This window comes from Cyprinodon tularosa, unplaced genomic scaffold, assembly GCF_016077235.1.
Source record: "Cyprinodon tularosa strain WSP-4 unplaced genomic scaffold, ASM1607723v1 ctg706, whole genome shotgun sequence".
NCBI lineage: Eukaryota > Metazoa > Chordata > Actinopteri > Cyprinodontiformes > Cyprinodontidae > Cyprinodon > Cyprinodon tularosa.
The window spans coordinates 95,942-116,164 of record NW_024039459.1 but is presented as its reverse complement, the minus strand read 5'-3'; the positions used below and the strand labels follow the sequence as shown (position 1 = coordinate 116,164).

The window sequence follows — 20,223 nt, the reverse complement described above, 5'->3', positions numbered from 1 at the left end:
AAATATAGAGCTGCAGACATAGAGCTGCAGAACATAGAGCTGCAGATATAGAGCTGCTGACATAGAGCTGCGGACATAGAGCTATATATAGAGAGCTGCAGAACATAGAGCTGCGGACATAGAGCTATATATAGAGAGCTGCAGAACATAGAGCTGCTGACATAGAGCAGCAGAACATAGAGAGAGCAGCAGAACATAGAGAGAGCTGCAGAACATAGAGAGAGCTGCAGAACATAGAGCTGCAGACATAGAGCTGCTGACATAGAGGTTCAAATATAGAGTTGCAGATATAGAGCTGCTGACATAGAGCTGCGGACATAGAGCTATATATAGAGAGCTGCAGAACATAGAGAGAGCTGCAGAACATAGAGAGAGCTGCAGAACATAGAGCTGCTGACATAGAGGTTCAAATATAGAGCTGCAGAACATAGAGCTGCAGACATAGAGCTGCAGACATAGAGCTGCTGACATAGAGCTGCTGACATAGAGCTGCGGACATAGAGCTATATATAGAGAGCTGCAGAACATAGAGCTGCTGACATAGAGCAGCAGAACATAGAGAGAGCTGCAGAACATAGAGAGAGCTGCAGAACATAGAGCTGCAGAACATAGAGAGAGCTGCAGAACATAGAGCTGCGGACATAGAGCTGCAGACATAGAGCTGCTGACATAGAGCTGCGGACATAGAGATGCTGACATAGAGCTGCTGACATAGAGCTGCGGACATAGAGCTATATATAGAGAGCTGCAGAACATAGAGCTGCTGACATAGAGCAGCAGAACATAGAGCTGCAGACATAGAGCTGCTGACATAGAGGTTCAAATATAGAGCTGCAGACATAGAGCTGCAGAACATAGAGCTGCAGACATAGAGCTATATATAGAGAGCTGCAGAACATAGAGAGCTGGAGTATACAGCTCCTCCTCTCCTCCTGCAGTCTGTGTGGGCTGAGGCTGCTGCTTGTTCTGTTAAAAGTGTGAGGAGTTTGGGAGGTGCTGCAGAGGAGGACAGAGATGATGGAGGAGGTGAGGGGACGGAGCCTGATCGGTTTATTGCAGCTCGTCTCTAAAATCAGAGACAAACTGACGGATGTTTCTCAGCTTCACACTAAGAGTCGTTTTCACACTAGTAGTGAATCAGATGATGCTCATGAGTTTCACACCAACTTTAGGAGGGAACTTTTCACCAGCTGTGATGGTGAGTTTTCTAACCTGCTTTTAGTGAGTTTTGGCTGATTAGCTTATCTAGCAGGTTGCTAACGTTGGTTAGTGCCCCACTTTCCAGATCAAACTGCATGGAGTCTAAAATAATAATAAGACTTTAAATCGTAAACACGGTCGGAGCGTTTCCAGATGCTGATGCTGCGGAGGAGGAACTGGTTTCCTCCTCCGCAGCATCATCAGACGCATCACCAGACGCATCATCAGATGCATCATCAGACGCCGATTGAAAAGTTGAAATAAGGAAATATTTCAGTTATTTCTGATGTAAAAGAAAAAAAGAATTAGTTTTCCAAGGCTTATTCTAATTATATGAATCTTACATTTATAAATATCAAAGTTACTTTATTTATATTAAAATTACCAAGTTAATATTTTTCAGAAGGTAAAATTCTATTTTCCTAATGAAGTTATTTAGTTTTCAACCTAAATATTTAGTAAATAAAAGAACAAATATTTAGTTTTAAATATATATCTAGCTAGTATAAAGCTAGCTCAGTATTTAGCTGATGGGGGGGGGGGGGTTGTTATGGTAACAGTGAGGTTATTTTTTATCATGAAGCGATCTGAGAGGTCTGACATCAGAGGAATGTCGTAGCTTTAATTATTAGTATTTTAATGAGCATTTAAAGCTCAGTTTGATCTAAATTAATTTATTAATCTCCTTTAAAATTTGTATTTTTCCTGCTTACCTAAAAGTTTAATGTTGAGCCTGAAGATTGATTCTAATGACCCATTTCCACGGATGACATCATCAGCTGCATCCATGGTGACCTTCACACCTTTGCAACCAGCAGAACGATGAGTCATAGATGCGACTAACCGGGTCCCAGAACGAAGCCGGGTTAGAATCCTCTGTCCTCCATAGCTGCATCCATCGCAGGTAGACGGTCTGATGGAGGTCAGGCAGGAGGAGGTCTGCGCTGCCAGGACAGGCAGGAGGAGGTCTGCGCTGCCAGGTCAGGCAGGAGGAGGTCTATGCTGCCAGGTCAGGCAGGAGGAGGTCTGCGCTGCCAGGTCAGGCAGGAGGAGGTCTATGCTGCCAGGTCAGGCAGGAGGAGGTCTGCGCTGCCAGGTCAGGCAGGAGGAGGTCTATGCTGCCAGGTCAGGCAGGAGGAGGTCTGCGCTGCCAGGTCAGGCAGGAGGAGGTCTATGCTGCCAGGTCAGGCAGGAGGAGGTCTGCGCTGCCAGGTCAGGCAGGAGGAGGTCTATGCTGCCAGGTCAGGCAGGAGGAGGTCTGCGCTGCCAGGTCAGGCAGGAGGAGGTCTATGCTGCCAGGTCAGGCAGGAGGAGGTCTATGCTGCCAGGTCAGGCAGGAGGAGGTCTATGCTGCCAGGTCAGGCAGGAGGAGGTCTACACTGCCAGGTCAGGCAGGAGGAGGTCTACGCTGCCAGGTCAGGCAGGAGGAGGTCTACGCTGCCAGGTCAGGCAGGAGGAGGTCTACACTGCCAGGTCAGGCAGGAGGAGGTCTACGCTGCCAGGTCAGGCAGGAGGAGGTCTACACTGCCAGGTCAGGCAGGAGGAGGTCTACGCTGCCAGGTCAGGCAGGAGGAGGTCTACACTGCCAGGTCAGGCAGGAGGAGGTCTACGCTGCCAGGTCAGGCAGGAGGAGGTCTACACTGCCAGGTCAGGCAGGAGGAGGTCTACGCTGCCAGGTCAGGCAGGAGGAGGTCTGCGCTGCCAGGTCAGGCAGGAGGAGGTCTATGCTGCCAGGTCAGGCAGGAGGAGGTCTGCGCTGCCAGGTCAGGCAGGAGGAGGTCTATGCTGCCAGGTCAGGCAGGAGGAGGTCTGCGCTGCCAGGTCAGGCAGGAGGAGGTCTATGCTGCCAGGTCAGGCAGGAGGAGGTCTACGCTGCCAGGTCAGGCAGGAGGAGGTCTACGCTGCCAGGTCAGGCAGGAGTAGGTCTACGCTGCCAGGTCAGGCAGGAGGAGGTCTGCGCTGCCAGGTCAGGCAGGAGGAGGATTACGCTGCCAGGTCAGGCAGGAGGAGGTCTATGCTGCCAGGTCAGGCAGGAGGAGGTCTGCGCTGCCAGGTCAGGCAGGAGGAGGTCTATGCTGCCAGGTCAGGCAGGAGGAGGTCTACGCTGCCAGGTCAGGCAGGAGGAGGTCTACGCTGCCAGAGGCTCGACTCCAGGATTTTATTCTATTATCTTTTTGCTGCTGGAAACACCAGAATCTCCCCGTTATGGGACAATAAAGGGATTTCTAATCTAATTGATTCTATTCTAATCTAATTGATTCTATTCTATTCTAATCTAATTGATTCTATTCTATTATGATCTAATCTAATTTATTCTATTCTATTCTAATCGAATTTATTCTCTTCTAATCTAATTGATTCTATTCTATTTTATTCTATTCTAATGTCATTATCGCTGCATCACATCCTCTTTGAAGTGGAGTTTTTCATCAGTGTTTGGTAAACGGCGAGTTTTGCAGTGACATCACTGAGAGCCTCAGAGGATCCCTGAGATGACGGCTGCTCTGCCCGATTGGACTCATCCGATCGGACTCATCCGATCGGACTCATCCGATAGATAGGCCTCCTCAGATAGAAACTCAGATGCTTGGAAACAGGAAGTCAGAGATCTTTAAAGCTGATGTTTATCAGCTGCAGTTGATCCTCTGTAGCTGAACATCTGCAGCGTTTCTGCTCCACTTTCAGCTCCTTCAGGAGCAGCTTTCTGCAGAGATGCAGATTCTCCTGCAGCTTCCATCAGCGTGAACGTCGTGGTGAAATGTGAGGCAAAGGGAGTGTAAACGTGCGTCCTGATCACCGATTCCAGCTTCACAGCTGCTTCCCTTGACAGAAGCGCTCAGAGAGCATCTTCTTACGTTTCGCTGCAGACAGCTGGTTCCTGCTGGAGGAGACCCCCCCCCCCCTGATGTAGAAGGTTTAATGTTAGAAGGCCTGACCTTTGCTAAAGCTGTGATTTTCCCCGACTGAGCAGCAGAACGAGGAGATGAGCTCTAAGCTGCAGCAGAAAACCCATTAACTGGGCAGAGATCTGGCTAATATGATGGATCTCCTTCCACAACCCGCTGCTTCCTGTTTTCAGTTGCTGCTGCGCTTGTTTAGCAGGATGCCGTCCGCCCGTCTCTCCCAGGAATGTTCTGGAGAGTTCCTGGAGCCGGGCCAGTCCCTGCACACTGCCTGCTCTGTTCCCCTCCCTGCTCTGAGAGCCGCTCCGTCTGACGGAGGCCTGGAGCTGAATGAGGGCCTCTGAGGAACCAGGCGTCACATTTCATCACAGAGGGATTCCTCCTTCAGACAGAAGCTCTCTGCTGAAGCTTCTCCTGATCTCTGCTGACCAGGTGGAAACATGTTGCTCTGAAGGCCTGGAAGAAGATCCAGGCTGCCCCCTTCAGGTGAACAGGAACCACAGACAGACCAGGAGAGAAGATCCTGCCTCCTCTGGTCTGAAACAGAAGGACGTTGGTCAGAGGAGGCAGCTGGAAGCATGGTGGAGGCAGCATCATTCTGTGGGGCTCTGTCACTGACAGCAGGACAGGAAACGACTGTCCAACCAGGTCCCTTCTGTTTGGTTCTGTTCTGACCCAGACTCACCCTGAAGGAGTCACACCATGAAGGAGGAACCATGAAGGAGAAGGTTCTGCAGGAGTAGCTCCTTTCCAGCAGGAGTAGCTGCTGTTTGAAGTTGGTCAGCTGCTGTAATCCCTCCCCCCGGCGTCCTTGGAGCGGCTATTCTGAGCAGCAGCTGGGAATGGCGGCAGGCGCCGGCCAGCAGAGGGATCGGGTCGCCCCAGACACACGAGGCGGGCCGGATCCAACAGGACGGGTCGTTGTGAAGATCACCTTCAGGGGAGCAGCTGATGGGTCAGAACCGCTGCCTGCTCCTCTGCTTCGCTCATTTGGAGCAGATGTTCTGGGTTCCAGCCCGCTGCAGGTTCTGGTTCTGCTCTGGCTGCAGATTTAGAGGTTCTGCAGAGGAAGAGCAAACAAGTATCATCCTCCCAGACTGAGAACTACGGTTCTGTCCATGAAGAGGAGGTCCAGAAGCTCACAACCTTCCTTCTGACATGATGGAGGAAGAGGTTCTGACGGGTCCATGCGGGTAGCAGAACCATCGGGTGTCACCTTGGTGGATCACATCTTTAGTCTTTGTGTGGCGTGGGGGGGTTATGTCCTGCAGGTGGAGGTAGCATGCAGCTAACTTTAGTCTTTGTTCCATTGCTACTTCAGTCCTGATGATGGAAGGAGGTGAGCTGGACCAGAGGTGGACATTTGATCAGGAAGACATGACATCATTTTAGGTTCATGATGTTTCATCCTTTAATTCAACCAATCAGAGAGTCTGATGCTACGTTCACATCAAACGCCATCAGAGAAGCTTCTGCTGCTTCATCTCTGATGCTCGGCCCCAGAGATGGGAAGTAACGAAGTACAAATACTTCGTTACTGTACTCAAGTAGATTTTTCTGATATTTTTACTTTACTACTTATTTTTATGGCGACTTTTTACTTCTACTCCTTACATTTTTACACAAATATCTGTACTTTCTACTCCTTACATTTAAAAAAATTGTCTCGTTACTTTAGTTTTGAATCATTTCAATGGAGTTACCGTTATTATTTTTCACGTCATCAATACCAAATTCAATCTAATTGGATGGGAATCTACGTTGCATTTGACGCACCACTACAAGATGAATCGACAGATTCGGCGGTATTCATTGGCGGCAAATCATTGCAGCTTGGTGGCGGTGGCGTTAGCATAGTAGCATGGACGACGAGATGATTGAAAATGAACACAACGGAGATCTAGTCCTATTGGCAGACATCCATTTAAAATGTAGGCAACGGCATGAAAAAAGTGGTTTCTACTTTTACTTTTATACTTTAAGTAAATTTACAAGCCTGTACTTTGTTACTTTTACTTGAGTAAAGAAGTTTAATCACTACTTCCACTTTTACCAGAGTATTTTTTACTCAAGTACGGAAAGTGAGTACTTTTGCCCTCTCTGCTCGGCCCCTCCTGTTGGTGGCGGCTGGAAGTAGATGTTAGCGTTTTTCAGGTCTGTGCTACAAACTGCAGGCAGCAGGATAATAAAAGCCAACATATTCTGCCGGCAGGTTTCTACGTTTGAAGTTAATTTAGGCGTTAATAAACTGTTGTGAGCATCCAGGATATGATGATGATGATGATGATGATGATGATGATGAAGATGATGATGATGTTCTGCAGTGACAGATGTGCGGCAGGATTTGCTGCTGGGCGCACCTTGCTGTTAATCCCAGATTAGAGACATGGAGCCAGATGTGCTGCCGGATTAGAGCTGCTGGTTCTGAACATTCTGGATCGTTGATGAAAGATCTTGTCACACTGGTTTGACTGGTTTCCATGATGCTGACCAGTTGGAGGAGCAAAGCCTCGTCTGTCAGGCTAAACTGAATTTGTAGATCTGCTTCAGTCAGATGCGTCTGGATCACTCTGTTTCCATGGTTACACCGTCAGGTTGACGGCGGCGATGAAAGAAAAGCTGAAGCTCTCTTCTACTCTCCTCTCCGCAGGTTTGATTACCAGGAGCTCCTCCATAACTCCACCTTCTGCCTGGTTCCTCGCGGTCGACGGCTGGGCTCCTTCCGCTTCCTGGAGTCTCTGCAGGTAAACAGATGTTCCAGATGTTCCTCTCTGATCTGTGGGTCCATAATGAGTGAAGAACAGGCCTTTGAAGCAGAACTTCAATGATGAAGAGGAGGAAACGTGGTTCTCAACAGTTTTATACGTTAACTGCGAGCGGCGGCGTCCATCAGTGACCTGCTGCCCCGAGTCAGAGCTCAGTAGCTCCTTCTCTGGCTGCAGGTCTGAGGTTCTTCTCTGTCTCAGTCCGATTGGATGAGAACATCTAGAAAAGCCAGTTTCCAGATTTCTGACATTTTGAATTGAAAAATCTTCCTGGATGGAAGAGAAACGTCTTCAAACTTGGAGACAAAGTCCAGCGGATTGATTTTGATGTTTTTGGAACGATGACCTGGAAGACTGAGAACATCCAGGGGTTCTCCTGCTGGGTTCTCTGAGGCCAGAACATCTGTGGTTAGACTCGGGTTCAGTGACGCTAAGCTGGTTTTATTCTTCGTTTCCAGACTTTAGTGAAAAACTTTCCTTCTGTTTCACAGTCGGATCAGGTTTGGACGGAGAACCTCGACCATCAGACATTTAAACGGATCCATCTGTAATCTACTGCTAAGAATAATCTGCCTCAGGGCTGCAGATTATTATTCCTAAATGAGATAATCTGGAGTGAATCTTTAGGACGTTCCTGCTGATGGACAGACTGGAAACAGAACAGAGTCGCTAAATCATTCTGGGTCCCAAAGAGAAGCTGTTTGGAGGATCAATGGATCCATTTCCTGTCCTGGAGGTCTAATTAGATCAGAGCCTCCTGCAGCATCAGCAGCTCCGTCCCTCAGAGGAGACCCCTCCCACTCAGCAGGAAGCGGCGCCGCTAACGAGGCTCCAGAACCTTCCTCTCCATATTGATCCATCTGAGTGTTTCCTGTCCTGCTGAGCTCTGTGGTTCTGAAAGCGGCTCTAACTGGGTCAGGGTCCACTCTCAGCCCGGATGGGTCCATTAACTCCATGCAGATGCTGGTTCCATCAGGTGGAGGATCCTGATCTGCTGGCTCTCTGCTGCCCCCTGCTGCATCCATTAGGAACACTAGCTGTTCTGCTCGGCTTGGTCTGCAGGACATGTCCAGGTGTCCACAGTGGACCGAGTGTCTCTGCTCTAACTGACCTGGAGATAGTCCAGGTATCAGACTGAGGCCAAGTCCACCTCGTTAGGACCCGACCTCGTCAAGGCCGGCCCTCGTTAGGACCCGACCTCGTCAAGGCCGGCCCTCGTTAGGACCCGACCTCGTCAAGGCCGGCCCTCGTTAGGACCCGACCTCGTGAAGGCCGGCCCTCGTTAGGACCCGACCTCGTCAAGGCCGGCCCTCGTTAGGACCCGACCTCGTGAAGGCCGGCCCTCGTTAGGACCCGACCTCGTCAAGGCCGGCCCTCGTTAGGACCCGACCTCGTCAAGGCCGGCCCTCGTTAGGACCCGACCTCGTCAAGGCCGGCCCTCGTTAGGACCCGACCTCGTCAAGGCCGGCCCTCGTTAGGACCCGACCTCGTCAAGGCCGGCCCTCGTTAGGACCCGACCTCGTCAAGGCCGGCCCTCGTTAGGACCCGACCTCGTCAAGGCCGGCCCTCGTTAAGACCCGACCTCGTCAAGGCCCGCCCTCGTTAGGACCCGACCTCGTCAAGGCCGGCCCTCGTTAGGACCCGACCTCGTCAAGGCCGGCCCTCGTTAGGATCCGACCTCGTCAAGGCCCGCCCTCGTTAGGACCCGACCTCGTCAAGGCCGGCCCTCGTTAGGACCCGACCTCGTCAAGGCCCGCCCTCGTTAGGACCCGACCTCGTCAAGGCCGGCCCTCGTTAGGACCCGACCTCGCCAAGGCCGGCCCTCGTTAGGATCTGACCTCGTGAAGGCCCGCCCTCGTTAGGACCCGACCTCGTCAAGGCCGGCCCTCGTTAGGACCCGACCTCGCCAAGGCCGGCCCTCGTTAGGATCTGACCTCGTCAAGGCCGGCCCTCGTTAGGACCCGACCTCGTCAAGGCCGGCCCTCGTTAGGACCCGACCTCGTCAAGGCCGGCCCTCGTTAGGATCTGACCTCGTCAAGGCCGGCCCTCGTTAGGACCCGACCTCGTCAAGGCCGGCCCTCGTTAGGACCCGACCTCGTCAAGGCCGGCCCTCGTTAGGACCCGACCTCGCCAAGGCCGGCCCTCGTTAGGATCTGACCTCGTCAAGGCCGGCCCTCGTTAGGACCCGACCTCGTCAAGGCCGGCCCTCGTTAGGATCTGACCTCGTCAAGGCCGGCCCTCGTTAGGACCCGACCTCGTCAAGGCCGGCCCTCGTTAGGACCCGACCTCGTCAAGGCCGGCCCTCGTTAGGACCCGACCTCGCCAAGGCCGGCCCTCGTTAGGATCTGACCTCGTCAAGGCCGGCCCTCGTTAGGACCCGACCTCGTCAAGGCCGGCCCTCGTTAGGACCCGACCTCGCCAAGGCCGGCCCTCGTTAGGATCTGACCTCGTCAAGGCCGGCCCTCGTTAGGACCCGACCTCGTCAAGGCCGGCCCTCGTTAGGATCTGACCTCGTCAAGGCCGGCCCGCGGTAGGACCCGACCGCGTCAAGGCCGGCCCTCGTTAGGATCTGACCTCGTCAAGGCCGGCCCTCGTTAGGACCCGACCTCGCCAAGGCCGGCCCTCGTTAGGATCTGACCTCGTCAAGGCCGGCCCTCGTTAGGACCCGACCTCGCCAAGGCCGGCCCTCGTTAGGATCTGACCTCGTCAAGGCCGGCCCTCGTTAGGACCCGACCTCGTCAAGGCCGGCCCTCGTTAGGATCTGACCTCGTCAAGGCCGGCCCTCGTTAGGACCCGACCTCGTCAAGGCCGGCCCTCGTTAGGATCTGACCTCGTCAAGGCCGGCCCTCGTTAGGACCCGACCTCGCCAAGGCCGGCCCTCGTTAGGATCTGACCTCGTCAAGGCCGGCCCTCGTTAGGACCCGACCTCGTCAAGGCCGGCCCTCGTTAGGATCTGACCTCGTCAAGGCCGGCCCTCGTTAGGACCCGACCTCGCCAAGGCCGGCCCTCGTTAGGACCCGACCTCGTCAAGGCCGGCCCTCGTTAGGACCCGACCTCGTCAAGGCCGGCCCTCGTTAGGACCCGACCTCGCCAAGGCCGGCCCTCGTTAGGATCTGACCTCGTCAAGGCCGGCCCTCGTTAGGACCCGACCTCGCCAAGGCCGGCCCTCGTTAGGATCTGACCTCGTACTTTATGTATTCAGGTTTGTTCCTTCAGACTCCGAACAGAGTCCAAACATACAGTTTGAGTTTTATAAATACTCAGAGTGTGAGCAGGCTGGACAGACCTCTGTCCTCTGTCCTCCATCCCCTGTCCTCTGTCCTCTCTCTGAGCCATGGATGAAGATCATGTCTCAGTAAATGATGAGCAGCGACTGTTTCCAGGTCTGACATGAGAAACAGGAATTATTTCCATCAGAGGATCCTTCATCCATCCTGAATGAAGCAGCCGTCCTTATTAGCAGATCCATCTTTAGCTTCACCTGCATTCAGCAGATGATCTGACCCTCCCCCACCTGTTTCTGCTCCGCTGTGCGTCCAGGCGGCGTGCATCCCTGTCCTGCTGAGTAACGGCTGGGAGCTGCCCTTCTCTGATGTCATCCAGTGGAACCAGGCCGTCGTGGAGGGAGACGAGAGGTTACTGCTGCAGGTAAACACACCTGCAGCGCTCTGAGGGTCCCGCCTCTGCATGCTCAGCAGAACACCTGCAGAACACCTGCAGAACACCTGCAGAACACCTGCAGAACACCTGCAGAACACCTGCAGAACCATGAAGTGTTTGGTTCTGCTGTCCTCAGGCCTTTATCCTCCTGACTGAACACCAAATAAATACATTTACAATAAAATGAGTAAATTTAACATTCATTTATTTATTTAATATATGATTCAAAAATAAAAAATAACTTTAAATAATGAAACAAACCTTTTTCAGGCTGATGATTATTCTTTAGGATCAGACGGATCCAGACATGAATCACGTCTGAAAGCTGCACCGAAATAAAAGGAGCAATAAAACAAAAAAAAAAAAATTATTTCCCTTTATGCATCGATTTGGATAAAAAGAGAAGTGATGATAATCTCCATCATAACCAACATGCAGAGCGGCCCCTGGTATCTATAGCAGCGGCTCCCAGGGGCCACGGTCAGCAGGACAGCAGAGAGACGAGCTCATTGGTCAGAAAATAAAAACTATTCTCACGGTCGGACAGAAAGCAGGTTTCTAACCGGTTCTGATCAAACAGAATCATAAAGTAGCTCTGATCAACGAACAGGAAACGGATCCAAACCAGAAAAACGTTTCCAGAGTCTGATTGGCCCCTCCCACAGCAGGAGAAGCTGCTCTGTCCTCTGCTGTCCTCTGCTGTCCTCTGTCCACACAGAGCCTCACTCATCGGACTGTCCTCTTCTTCTTCTGTCCCCAGGTGCCATCCACGGTGCGGGCGGTACCAAACCAGCGGGTCCTGGAGCTCCGTCAGAGGACACAGATGTTATGGGACGCCTACTTTTCCTCTGTGGACAAGATTGTCCTCACCACACTGGAGGTCAGCCTGGAACCCAGAGAGCCTCCAGGCTGGTTCTGTTGGCTTTAATGAAGGCTACTGGTTCCCAGTTTGGGTGAAAACCAGTATGAGGTCTAAAGATCCAATAAGAAATTCTAGAAAGAAAGATTTGTGTCCCAGAAATAAAGCGGACGGATGCAGCAGCGGCTTGAGGAAGAGGCTGAAAGGTGGTGGAACCTTCCAGCTCCAGGTCTCTGGTATCCAGGCCTGCATCCATCCTGTGATGCAGCTCTAACACACCTGAGCTAAAGGCTCCACCCCCTCATTCAGGTGTGTTCATGATGGGATGGAGCAGCTCTGGAGGACTGAGCACCTGCAGCCAGTAGGTGGCGGCCTCGCCTGCTCTCCTTCTGTCCTGTCGTTGGTCAGAAGGAGCTGCTCTGCGTCTCCGTCCCTCCTGACCTCCTCCTCTTTGGTGTCACCGTTGGCATGGTAACCGTTTAGAAACATATCTCCATCTGCTGGCTCAGTCAGCGCGCTGCAGGAGGAACCAGAACCAAAGGGGAGCAGGTCAGAGGTTCTGGATGCTCCTGCTGCAGGTCACAGGACGTCGCCATGGTGACGTGCTGATGTAGGCGACCTTCAGGCCGTGGGGGGGGGCCGCCGTCTGAATTGGAATCCAGCTGCTGACTGATGTTCCTCTCCTCTCTGTGTTCAGATCATCAAGGACCGGATCTTCTCTCACATCTCCAGGAACAAGTACATGTGGAACTCGCTGCCAGGAGGTCTGCTGGTTCTGCCAGAGTTCTCCACCCACCTGGCCCACTTCCCCTTCTACCACCTGGGCCTCGGTAGGCGCCTCCACCCGCCGCCAGCGGCCGGTTCTGATCCGCGTCTCATTAGAACCTGTAGTTCTCCTCCAGGCGTTCATTCTGACAGCATGGTTCCGTCTGACCCGGTTCTGAATCGGTTCTGCTCTGTTCCAGGGATCAGTTCTGGTCACGAGTTCACCGCCGTCATCCACGCCGTCTCGCCATTGGTCTCCCAGTCACAGCCAATCATGAAGCTGCTTCAGGTCGTCTCCAAGTCCAAGTACTGCTCACAGGTAAAGAACCGGACCTCCGGGTTCCGAGCCTCTGAACGTGGTTCTGTTCTGTAGCAGGTTTAACCGGCCAGAACCAGAACATTCTGTGTGCCGGTTCTGTTGGGTCCAAAGCGAAGCTGCAGCCTGTGATCCGGTCCAGGAAAGGTTCCGGTTCTGGTTCCGGTCCGTTTAACACACGGTTCTGTTCCAGATCATCATCCTGTGGAACTGCGAGAAGCCCCCCCCCAGCCGCAGCAAGTGGCCCCCCATGCCCGTCCCTCTCATCGTGACGGAGGGCAGGAGGAAGGTGAGAGCCGCCGGCTGTGACATCACTTCCTGTTTGAGTGTCAGCTCCCTGACCCGCCGCTCTCCTTGCAGACCACCAGCCGCTTCCTGCCTCACGTCGCCATAGAGACGGAGGCGGTGCTTAGCCTGGACGAGGACACGGTGCTGCTGACCAGCGAGGTACGTGAGGACCACAGGTGGACCCGCTCGCTCGGAACCAGAACCGACCCGTGTTCTGCTCTGCAGGTGAACTTCGCCTTCCTGGTGTGGAGGAGCTTCCCGGACCGGATCGTGGGCTATCCTCCCCGGAGCCACTTCTGGGACCCGCTGAAGCAGGCCTGGGGCTACACCTCCAAATGGACCAACGAGTACTCCATGGTCCTGACGGGCGCCGCCTTCTACCACAGGTCCAACAGCAGCCGATCCATCAGAACCGCTCCCAGACCGTTGGTCCCAACCGGACCTCTGGGGTTATTTTAGTCCAGTTAGAAATCAAACTGGTTCTCCGTCACAGCTGGAGCTTCCAGAATCTGGTCGGAACCACAGAACCTTTAGAGCTGGTTCTGACATGTGGGGTCAGGTTTAGAGAGAAAGTGGTTCTGATGGACCCGCTGACGCTGTGCTGATGTTCCTGCAGGTACTACAACTTCCTGTTCTCCCACTTCCTGCCGCAGTCGCTGCGGGCGCTGGTAGACCGAACCGCCAACTGCGAGGACATCCTGATGAACTTCCTGGTGTCTGCCGCCACCCACCTACCGCCAGTCAAGGTGGCCCAAAGGAAGCAGTACAAGGAGGTTCTGCCCCCACAGGTACGTCCAGAACCTCCAGCGCCGGCTGCTGTCTGTTCAGGTTCTGGTTCTCCCTAAATGTCCGTCTCCCTGGCAGGGCGTGAACAGCGCCCCCTGGGCCCACCCGGAGCACTTCGCCCAGCGGCAGGACTGCGTCAACGCCTTCGCCAGCTGGTTCGGCTACATGCCGCTAGTCCACTCCCAGCTGCGCCTCGACCCGGTTCTCTTCAAGGACCAGGTGTCCGTCTTCCGGAAGCGGTACAAAGACCTGGAGCGGGCGTAGCGCCAGGAGCCGCCACAGGGGGGACCTCTCTGGCCCGATCCCCTGGTTCTGGATGCTTCTGGCAGGACCGGGTCTCAGAGGGAAATGGACTCCAAAGGACAGTGTCACCGCTGCAGAAAGAACGCCTGAGGAACCGTCACTGGTTCTGTTGGTAGAACCCAACCAGAACCGCTGATCTTAAACAGATTGTTTCAGTAAAATATGTCAAAACAATAAAGAGGTTCCTGATCGGCCCGGCGATCCAACCTGGTTCTGGTTCCTTGCTTCTGTTCCATTAGAGGTACCAGAATATCTCGGCTTCACGTCACACTGGTTCTGGAGAGGTTCTACATCCCTCAGCTCCGACTTCACAGGCGGAGTCCGTGGAACCAGCTGGAGCCTGAAGTCTGATCGGGAACACAGCAGAACCGGAGAGAAAATGGAGATGATGGCAACAACCAGGTTTCCACAGGGTTCCTTATTCCCAGTTGGTTCTAACGGGGTTCCTTATTCCCAGTTAGTTCTAACGGGGCTCCTTATTCCCCACGGGTTCTAAAGGGGTTCCTTATTCCCGGCGGGTTCTAACAGGGTTCCTTATTCCCAGTGGGTTCTAACGGGGTTCCTTATTCCCGGCGGGTTCTAACAGGGTTCCTTATTCCCAGTGGGTTCTAACGGGGTTCCTTATTCCCAGTGGGTTCTAACGGGGTTCCTTATTCCCGGCGGGTTCTAACAGGGTTCCTTATTCCCAGTGAGTTCTAACAGGGTTCCTTATTCCCAGTGGGTTCTAACGGGGTTCCTTATTCCCCACGGGTTCTAACAGGGTTCCTTATTCCCAGTGGGTTCTAACGGGGTTCCTTATTCCCGGCGGGTTCTAACAGGGTTCCTTATTCCTGGCGGGTTCTAACAGGGTTCCTTATTCCCAGTGGGTTCTAACGGGGTTCCTTATTCCTGGCGGGTTCTAACAGGGTTCCTTATTCCCAGTGGGTTCTAACGGGGTTCCTTATTCCCAGTGGGTTCTAACGGGGTTCCTTATTCCCAGTGGGTTCTAACGGGGTTCCTTATTCCCAGTGGGTTCTAACGGGGTTCCTTATTCCTGGCGGGTTCTAACGGGGTTCCTTATTCCCAGTGGGTTCTAACGGGGTTCCTTATTCCCGGCGGGTTCTAACAGGGTTCCTTATTCCCAGTGGGTTCTAACGGGGTTCCTTATTCCCGGCGGGTTCTAACAGGGTTCCTTATTCCCAGTGGGTTCTAACAGGGTTCCTTATTCCCAGTGGGTTCTAACGGGGTTCCTTATTCCCGGCGGGTTCTAACAGGGTTCCTTATTCCCAGTGGGTTCTAACGGGGTTCCTTATTCCCGGCGGGTTCTAACAGGGTTCCTTATTCCCAGTGGGTTCTAACAGGGTTCCTTATTCCCAGTGGGTTCTAACGGGGTTCCTTATTCCTAGTTAGTTCTAACGGGGCTCCTCTAACGGGGTTCCTTATTCCCGGCGGGTTCTAACAGGGTTCCTTATTCCCAGTGGGTTCTAACGGGGTTCCTTATTCCCCACGGGTTCTAACAGGGTTCCTTATTCCCAGTGGGTTCTAACAGGGTTCCTTATTCCCCACGGGTTCTAACGGGGTTCCTTATTCCCCACGGGTTCTAACAGGGTTCCTTATTCCTAGTTAGTTCTAACGGGGCTCCTCTAACGGGGCTCCTTATTCCCGGCGGGTTCTAACAGGGTTCTAGAACTATTCCTATGGCGTTCTCATAGAACTACAGGGTTCTAAAAGGCTCCTTCTTCAGGGTTCCTAAAGTATTTCCATACTTCCATAGTTTTCCTAAAGTTTACATCTTTCCTTGCAGGATTGTCATTGAGTTCTGCTACGGTTCTCCAAAGGTTCTTCAAGGTGTTCTACATGGTTTCATCACTGGGTTCTGCTTTCTCACCATGGTTCCTTCAGGGTCCTAAAAACTAAATGTTCTAAGATCAGCTTATGATAAAAACAGCTGGTGTCCTAAAACCGTTTGCAGCTTCTGTTCTAATCCTGATCTAGAAGAATAGCTCTAGTCCATCAATCAAAAATGTTAGCTTAACGAGTCCCCTAAGGTCAACGAGTCCCTTCAGATCTGACCAATCGGATCAAACAGGAGCTCCATTTCCCCTCCGTGAAAATGAAAATGTTTTTGTTTTTTTATAATTCATTTTTTTTCTTTTTAAAAGACTAAAAAACAATTTGTATTTTTTATAAAGAACTTACTTTCCCACCAGGAATCAATTTGATTTCATTATTTTCCAAGGAAATATTTTTCAAAGAAAAATAAAAAATGATGCCTGTGGTTAGAAAACCAAATTATTTCTACATTTTGGAAAAACCTTTAGTTTGTTTCCTTTCCTCTAGAATAGAACCATAAATAAACAAACATCTCATGGAGGACAGAGGTCCACTACTCTGTCCTCGCTAGGGTGGGGGTCCAAACGCCTCCCTTCTCCCACGGGAGGAGGAATCATCAGGCAGGAGGAGGAGCTCCGTCACTCCTCCATCAGGCAGGAGGAGGAGCTCCGTCACTCCTCCATCAGGCAGGAGGAGGAGCTCCGTCACTCCTCCATCAGGCAGGAGGAGGAGCTGAGAACCTGGGAGACCTTCTGGGTTTGAGGTGAACATGAAGCTGACATCATCAAAGACTCCATTTTACTAAAAAACTGTTTATTTCATACAAAAACATGTCAGTTACCAAAAACATCAGAGAACAGAGACCCCGCCCCCCACAGCATCAGTCAGCAGAGGAAGAGGAGGGTGCTGGTCTTCCTCATCAGTGTCACTTCTTCAGCGTCAGCATGGCGTTGACGTCCCACAGCAGGTTCCTCATCTGGTCCATCAGAACCTTCATCTCCTGGTTCTTCTGACGGACCTTCTGCAGGAGACAAAGCTGAGCATCAGGAGCAGGAACCAAGCAGCTGGAGACCCCAGAACCGGACCCACTGGACCGGACCCGCTGGACCTGATCCCCAGAACCGGACCCACTGGACCGGACCCACGGAGCTGGACACACTGGACCGGACCCCCAGAACCACACCCACTGGACCGGACCCGCTGGACCGGACCCGCTGGACCGGACCCGCTGGACCTGATCCCCAGAACCACACCCACTGGACCGGACCCGCTGGACCGGACCCACTGGACCTGATCCCCAGAACCGGACCCACTGGACCGGACCCACGGAGCTGGACACACTGGACCGGACCCCAGAACCGGACCCACTGGACCGGACCCACGGAGCTGGACACACTGGACCGGACCCCCAGAACCACACCCACTGGACCGGACCCGCTGGACCGGACCCGCTGGACCTGATCCCCAGAACCACACCCGCTGGACCGGACCCGCTGGACCGGACCCACGGAGCTGGACACACTGGACCGGACCCCAGAACCGGACCCACTGGACCGGACCCACGGAGCTGGACACACTGGACCGGACCCCAGAACCGGACCCACTGGACCGGACCCGCTGGACCGGACCCGCTGGACCGGACCAGACCTACGAGACCGGACCCCCGGAGCCTGACCCACTGGACGGGATCCCCGGGGCCGGACCCACGGAACTGGATCCACGGACCGCCCTGTTCTGTAGGTCCCTGAAGCATGAGGATGCAGTGAGGCGCTGCTGCCCCCTACAGGCGGCTGTGAGGAGCTACAGCTCATTCCTGGGATGTGAAGAAAGATCCGGATCATTGGTCCCTCATCACCAGGAGAACCAGCTGCTGGAGCTGAGCCCGCTCCTTCAGAACTTCTCCCTGGTTCTGGGACCAGTTGGTAGAACTGAAGTTCTGTGGGTTCCACAGGATCCAAAGATCCTGTTTCTGCTTGTTGATCCGGTACCGGATCCAGTCTGGATCCGGTACCGGATCATTCTCACCTCTGACCTCCAGAACCGAAGCCTGATGCAGGTCCCCTAACAGAACAGTTCTGCACTCATAGCTTCTGGTTCTGATCCGCTTGGTTCTGGATTCCTGAACTGCAGGCAAAGATTCCTTCAGTCTGGATCAGAACCAGAACTTTTCTGGGTCATGTTGGGTCTCTAAGCCCATTTAGAAGTGGACTGGAGCGGAACCGTTGGCAGGAGAACCCTCACCTCCAGAACCTCCTGCCGCTCCTGGATGACGGCCGGGCTGCAGGGTTCTGCTCGGATGGAAGCGGGCTCCTCTCCAGCGTAGGGGACCAGCTGAGGACACAGAACACAGAACATGAGTCCTGCAGGAGGAACCCAGGAGAACCCGGATCCAGCTGCAGCCTCACCTCCATGGGCGCCTCCTGCAGGTCAGAGGTCATCTCCACGCAGCGCTCATAGAGCAGCCGCAGCTTCCGGAAGAGCAGCGCCAGCTGCCGCAGATGTTCCTGCAGCTTCCCGAAGCGGTCCTGGTACATGACGTGGCTCTGCGTCACTCCGTTAGGAAGCTGCAGCGCAGACAGACAGACAGACAGAGAGGAGGAGAAGCTTCGGGACCACACGCTCCTGCAGGAACCTCCTCAGCTCCTCCCTGAGGAGCAGCCGTGGGTCTGCATCACCAGCTTACCTGCGTGGCGCGCGTGATCTGGAAGATCTCCATGGTGCGCGTGACGATGTCCTGCACGGTCTCCTGTCCGATCCTGCAGAGGAAGACCGGGGAGATCTCCCGGAGCGGCCCGGGGGGGGGCTGCTGCTGCTGGGGGAGGGGCGCCGCCATGAGGCTGAGGCAGGAAGTGACGCTGCAGCTGCTTTCTCTCTCAGATGTTGCAGAAAATCACCTAGAAGTTCGTTTCATCCCCTTTGATCCTCATCCGATCGCTCGCCGCGCGCTCATTGCATCACTTCCGGTCGATCTTCTTCTGGTGCGACGCAGCGCTTGGTGGGATTAGCGCCCCCAGCGGCGGTGACTGGTAGCTGCAAGGCTTCCCCTGATTTCATCCTGAATAAAGCGGAAACGTTCAGAGTTCACCATCATATTTACCACCCTGATCACCATCATGTTCACCATCATGCTCACCACCCTGTTTACCATCCTGTTCACCATCATACTCACCATCATGCTCACCACCCTGTTTACCACCCTGATCACCATCATACTCACCATCATGCTCACCACCCTGTTTACCATCCTGTTCACCATCATACTCACCATCATGCTCACCATCCTGTTCACCATCATACTCACCATCATGCTCACCACCCTGTTTACCATTATACTCACTATAATGCTCACCACCCTGTTTACCATCCTGTTCACCATCATGCTCACCATCCTGTTCACTAATGTCAACTTTCCCAAACATGCTGAGCTTTTTTATAACTTCTTCCTAAAAATGAAAACCATTTACTTTTAGTTTAACATTTAATGACCAACGGCTCAAACTTCTGCTTTGAATTTATTTTCAGTTGATTTATTTATCTGTTTAATATCGACCATAAAACTATTTCCTTTTTCAGTTTTTAAATCCTGTTTTTTGTTGGTCCATAAAGTTTAGAAGCTTCTAAAGCGGCTCAGCTGTTCTCAGAAGCAGAACGATCAGATGTTTGGATAAATGAGTTTCATGCAGATTTCTAGGAGTAAATTTTTGTCTATTTTTCTTCTCCTTTATTGTTTTTCTTTGTTTTTTTTTCCCATCATTTCCTCTTTTCCCCTCTCTGCTCTTCGCATGTGTTCCAAAAAGTTAAAGTTAAAAAAACAATCCACTGAACAAAGTCCAGTGGATTGTTTTTTTAACTGCTTGTTTTTTAAACTTTAACTTTTTGGAACGACGACCTGGATGACTGAGAATCTCCAGCAGCTCGTTTATTTTCAAAGCCACTCCTGATAAATGTTCATGCTTAAAGACCACAGTGGTCGACTTGGAAAAGCTAATCTTTTAAAAATAAAGAAAAGCTTTGAGTGAAGGAGCTGTTCCAGCGTTTATCTGATGGGATTATAAGGAGATCTGCTGAGGAGGCTGATGGTGGAGATCAGGAGCATCATGAGAAGATGCCTCCAAGGAGCAGAGGACAGATGGAAGCCTAGATGTTAGAACATCTAAACAGAGAAGGAATCTGATGGATCATTTTCATCTGATCTTTGCAAACAACGGTGAGACCGGCAGGAGGAGGAAGCGTCTTGCAGGATTCAGGATGTAAATCTGTGTTTTGCATGAGCTCAGGTTTCCTCTCAGATATCGGCGGACATGTTGGTTTGATCATCGGTTCATTGGAGCCGTTTGAAAAAAAAGCTGTTTTTAAAAGATGAAATGATGCGGGGGGTTGACCTGCTGATGACATCATCATCGCATCAGAACCCTAAAGATCTGGAAGCCGATCTCGTTATAAACTGACAAAGCTAGAGCCTACATACCATCACCCTAATCTTCTCTGTCCTCCACGGGTTCATTAGACAGAACCTTCAGGTCCAGTTCTCCCAGAACATCCGGACCAGCAGCAGAGCAGGGAGGA

General features: G+C 52.6%; 2 protein-coding genes across 3 annotated transcripts in view; one reads left to right on the top strand and one right to left on the bottom strand.

Annotated features, from left to right (window-relative positions):
- ext1c (exostoses (multiple) 1c) overlaps positions 1-14,051 on the top strand; it is a 30,437-nt gene extending 16,386 nt beyond the window's left edge. Inside the window, exons 3-12 of the mRNA XM_038268642.1 lie at positions 6,754-6,847; positions 10,409-10,516; positions 11,289-11,408; positions 12,085-12,217; positions 12,353-12,471; positions 12,662-12,757; positions 12,829-12,915; positions 12,982-13,142; positions 13,373-13,544; positions 13,621-14,051. Coding sequence (XP_038124570.1) covers positions 6,754-6,847; positions 10,409-10,516; positions 11,289-11,408; positions 12,085-12,217; positions 12,353-12,471; positions 12,662-12,757; positions 12,829-12,915; positions 12,982-13,142; positions 13,373-13,544; positions 13,621-13,806 — 1,276 coding nt within the window. The 3' untranslated portion in view covers positions 13,807-14,051. The remainder of the gene's footprint in view (positions 1-6,753; positions 6,848-10,408; positions 10,517-11,288; positions 11,409-12,084; positions 12,218-12,352; positions 12,472-12,661; positions 12,758-12,828; positions 12,916-12,981; positions 13,143-13,372; positions 13,545-13,620) is intronic.
- Positions 14,052-16,453: 2,402 nt separating this feature from the next.
- Positions 16,454-18,643, bottom strand: zgc:114119 (uncharacterized protein LOC619273 homolog). 2 transcript variants are annotated; one of them, XM_038268630.1, is made up of 4 exons: positions 18,341-18,643; positions 18,063-18,221; positions 17,899-17,988; positions 16,454-16,675 (listed from the first exon to the last, which is right to left on the bottom strand). In XM_038268630.1, the coding sequence occupies exons 1-4, from the start codon at positions 18,488-18,490 to the stop codon at positions 16,583-16,585; spliced, it is 492 nt and encodes a 163-aa protein (XP_038124558.1). In that variant the 5' UTR covers positions 18,491-18,643; the 3' UTR covers positions 16,454-16,582. The 2 variants fall into 2 exon arrangements, with proteins under 2 accessions (XP_038124558.1, XP_038124557.1); XM_038268629.1 differs by having other exon boundaries at positions 16,454-16,678; positions 18,341-18,640.
- Between the last annotated feature and the right edge of the window lie 1,580 nt (positions 18,644-20,223).

What these genes read in the sequence shown, in the direction of transcription:
- zgc:114119 (XM_038268629.1), bottom strand. Translation starts at nt 18,490, where the DNA reads ATGGCGGCGCCCCTCCCCCAGCAGCAGCAGCCCCCCCCCGGGCCGCTC. An exon ending in AGATCACGCGCGCCACGCAG is followed by an intron (nt 18,222 to 18,340) that starts GTAAGCTGGTGA and finishes TCTGCGCTGCAG; the next exon opens with CTTCCTAACGGAGTGACGCA. An exon ending in TGCAGGAGGCGCCCATGGAG is followed by an intron (nt 17,989 to 18,062) that starts GTGAGGCTGCAG and finishes CTGTGTCCTCAG; the next exon opens with CTGGTCCCCTACGCTGGAGA.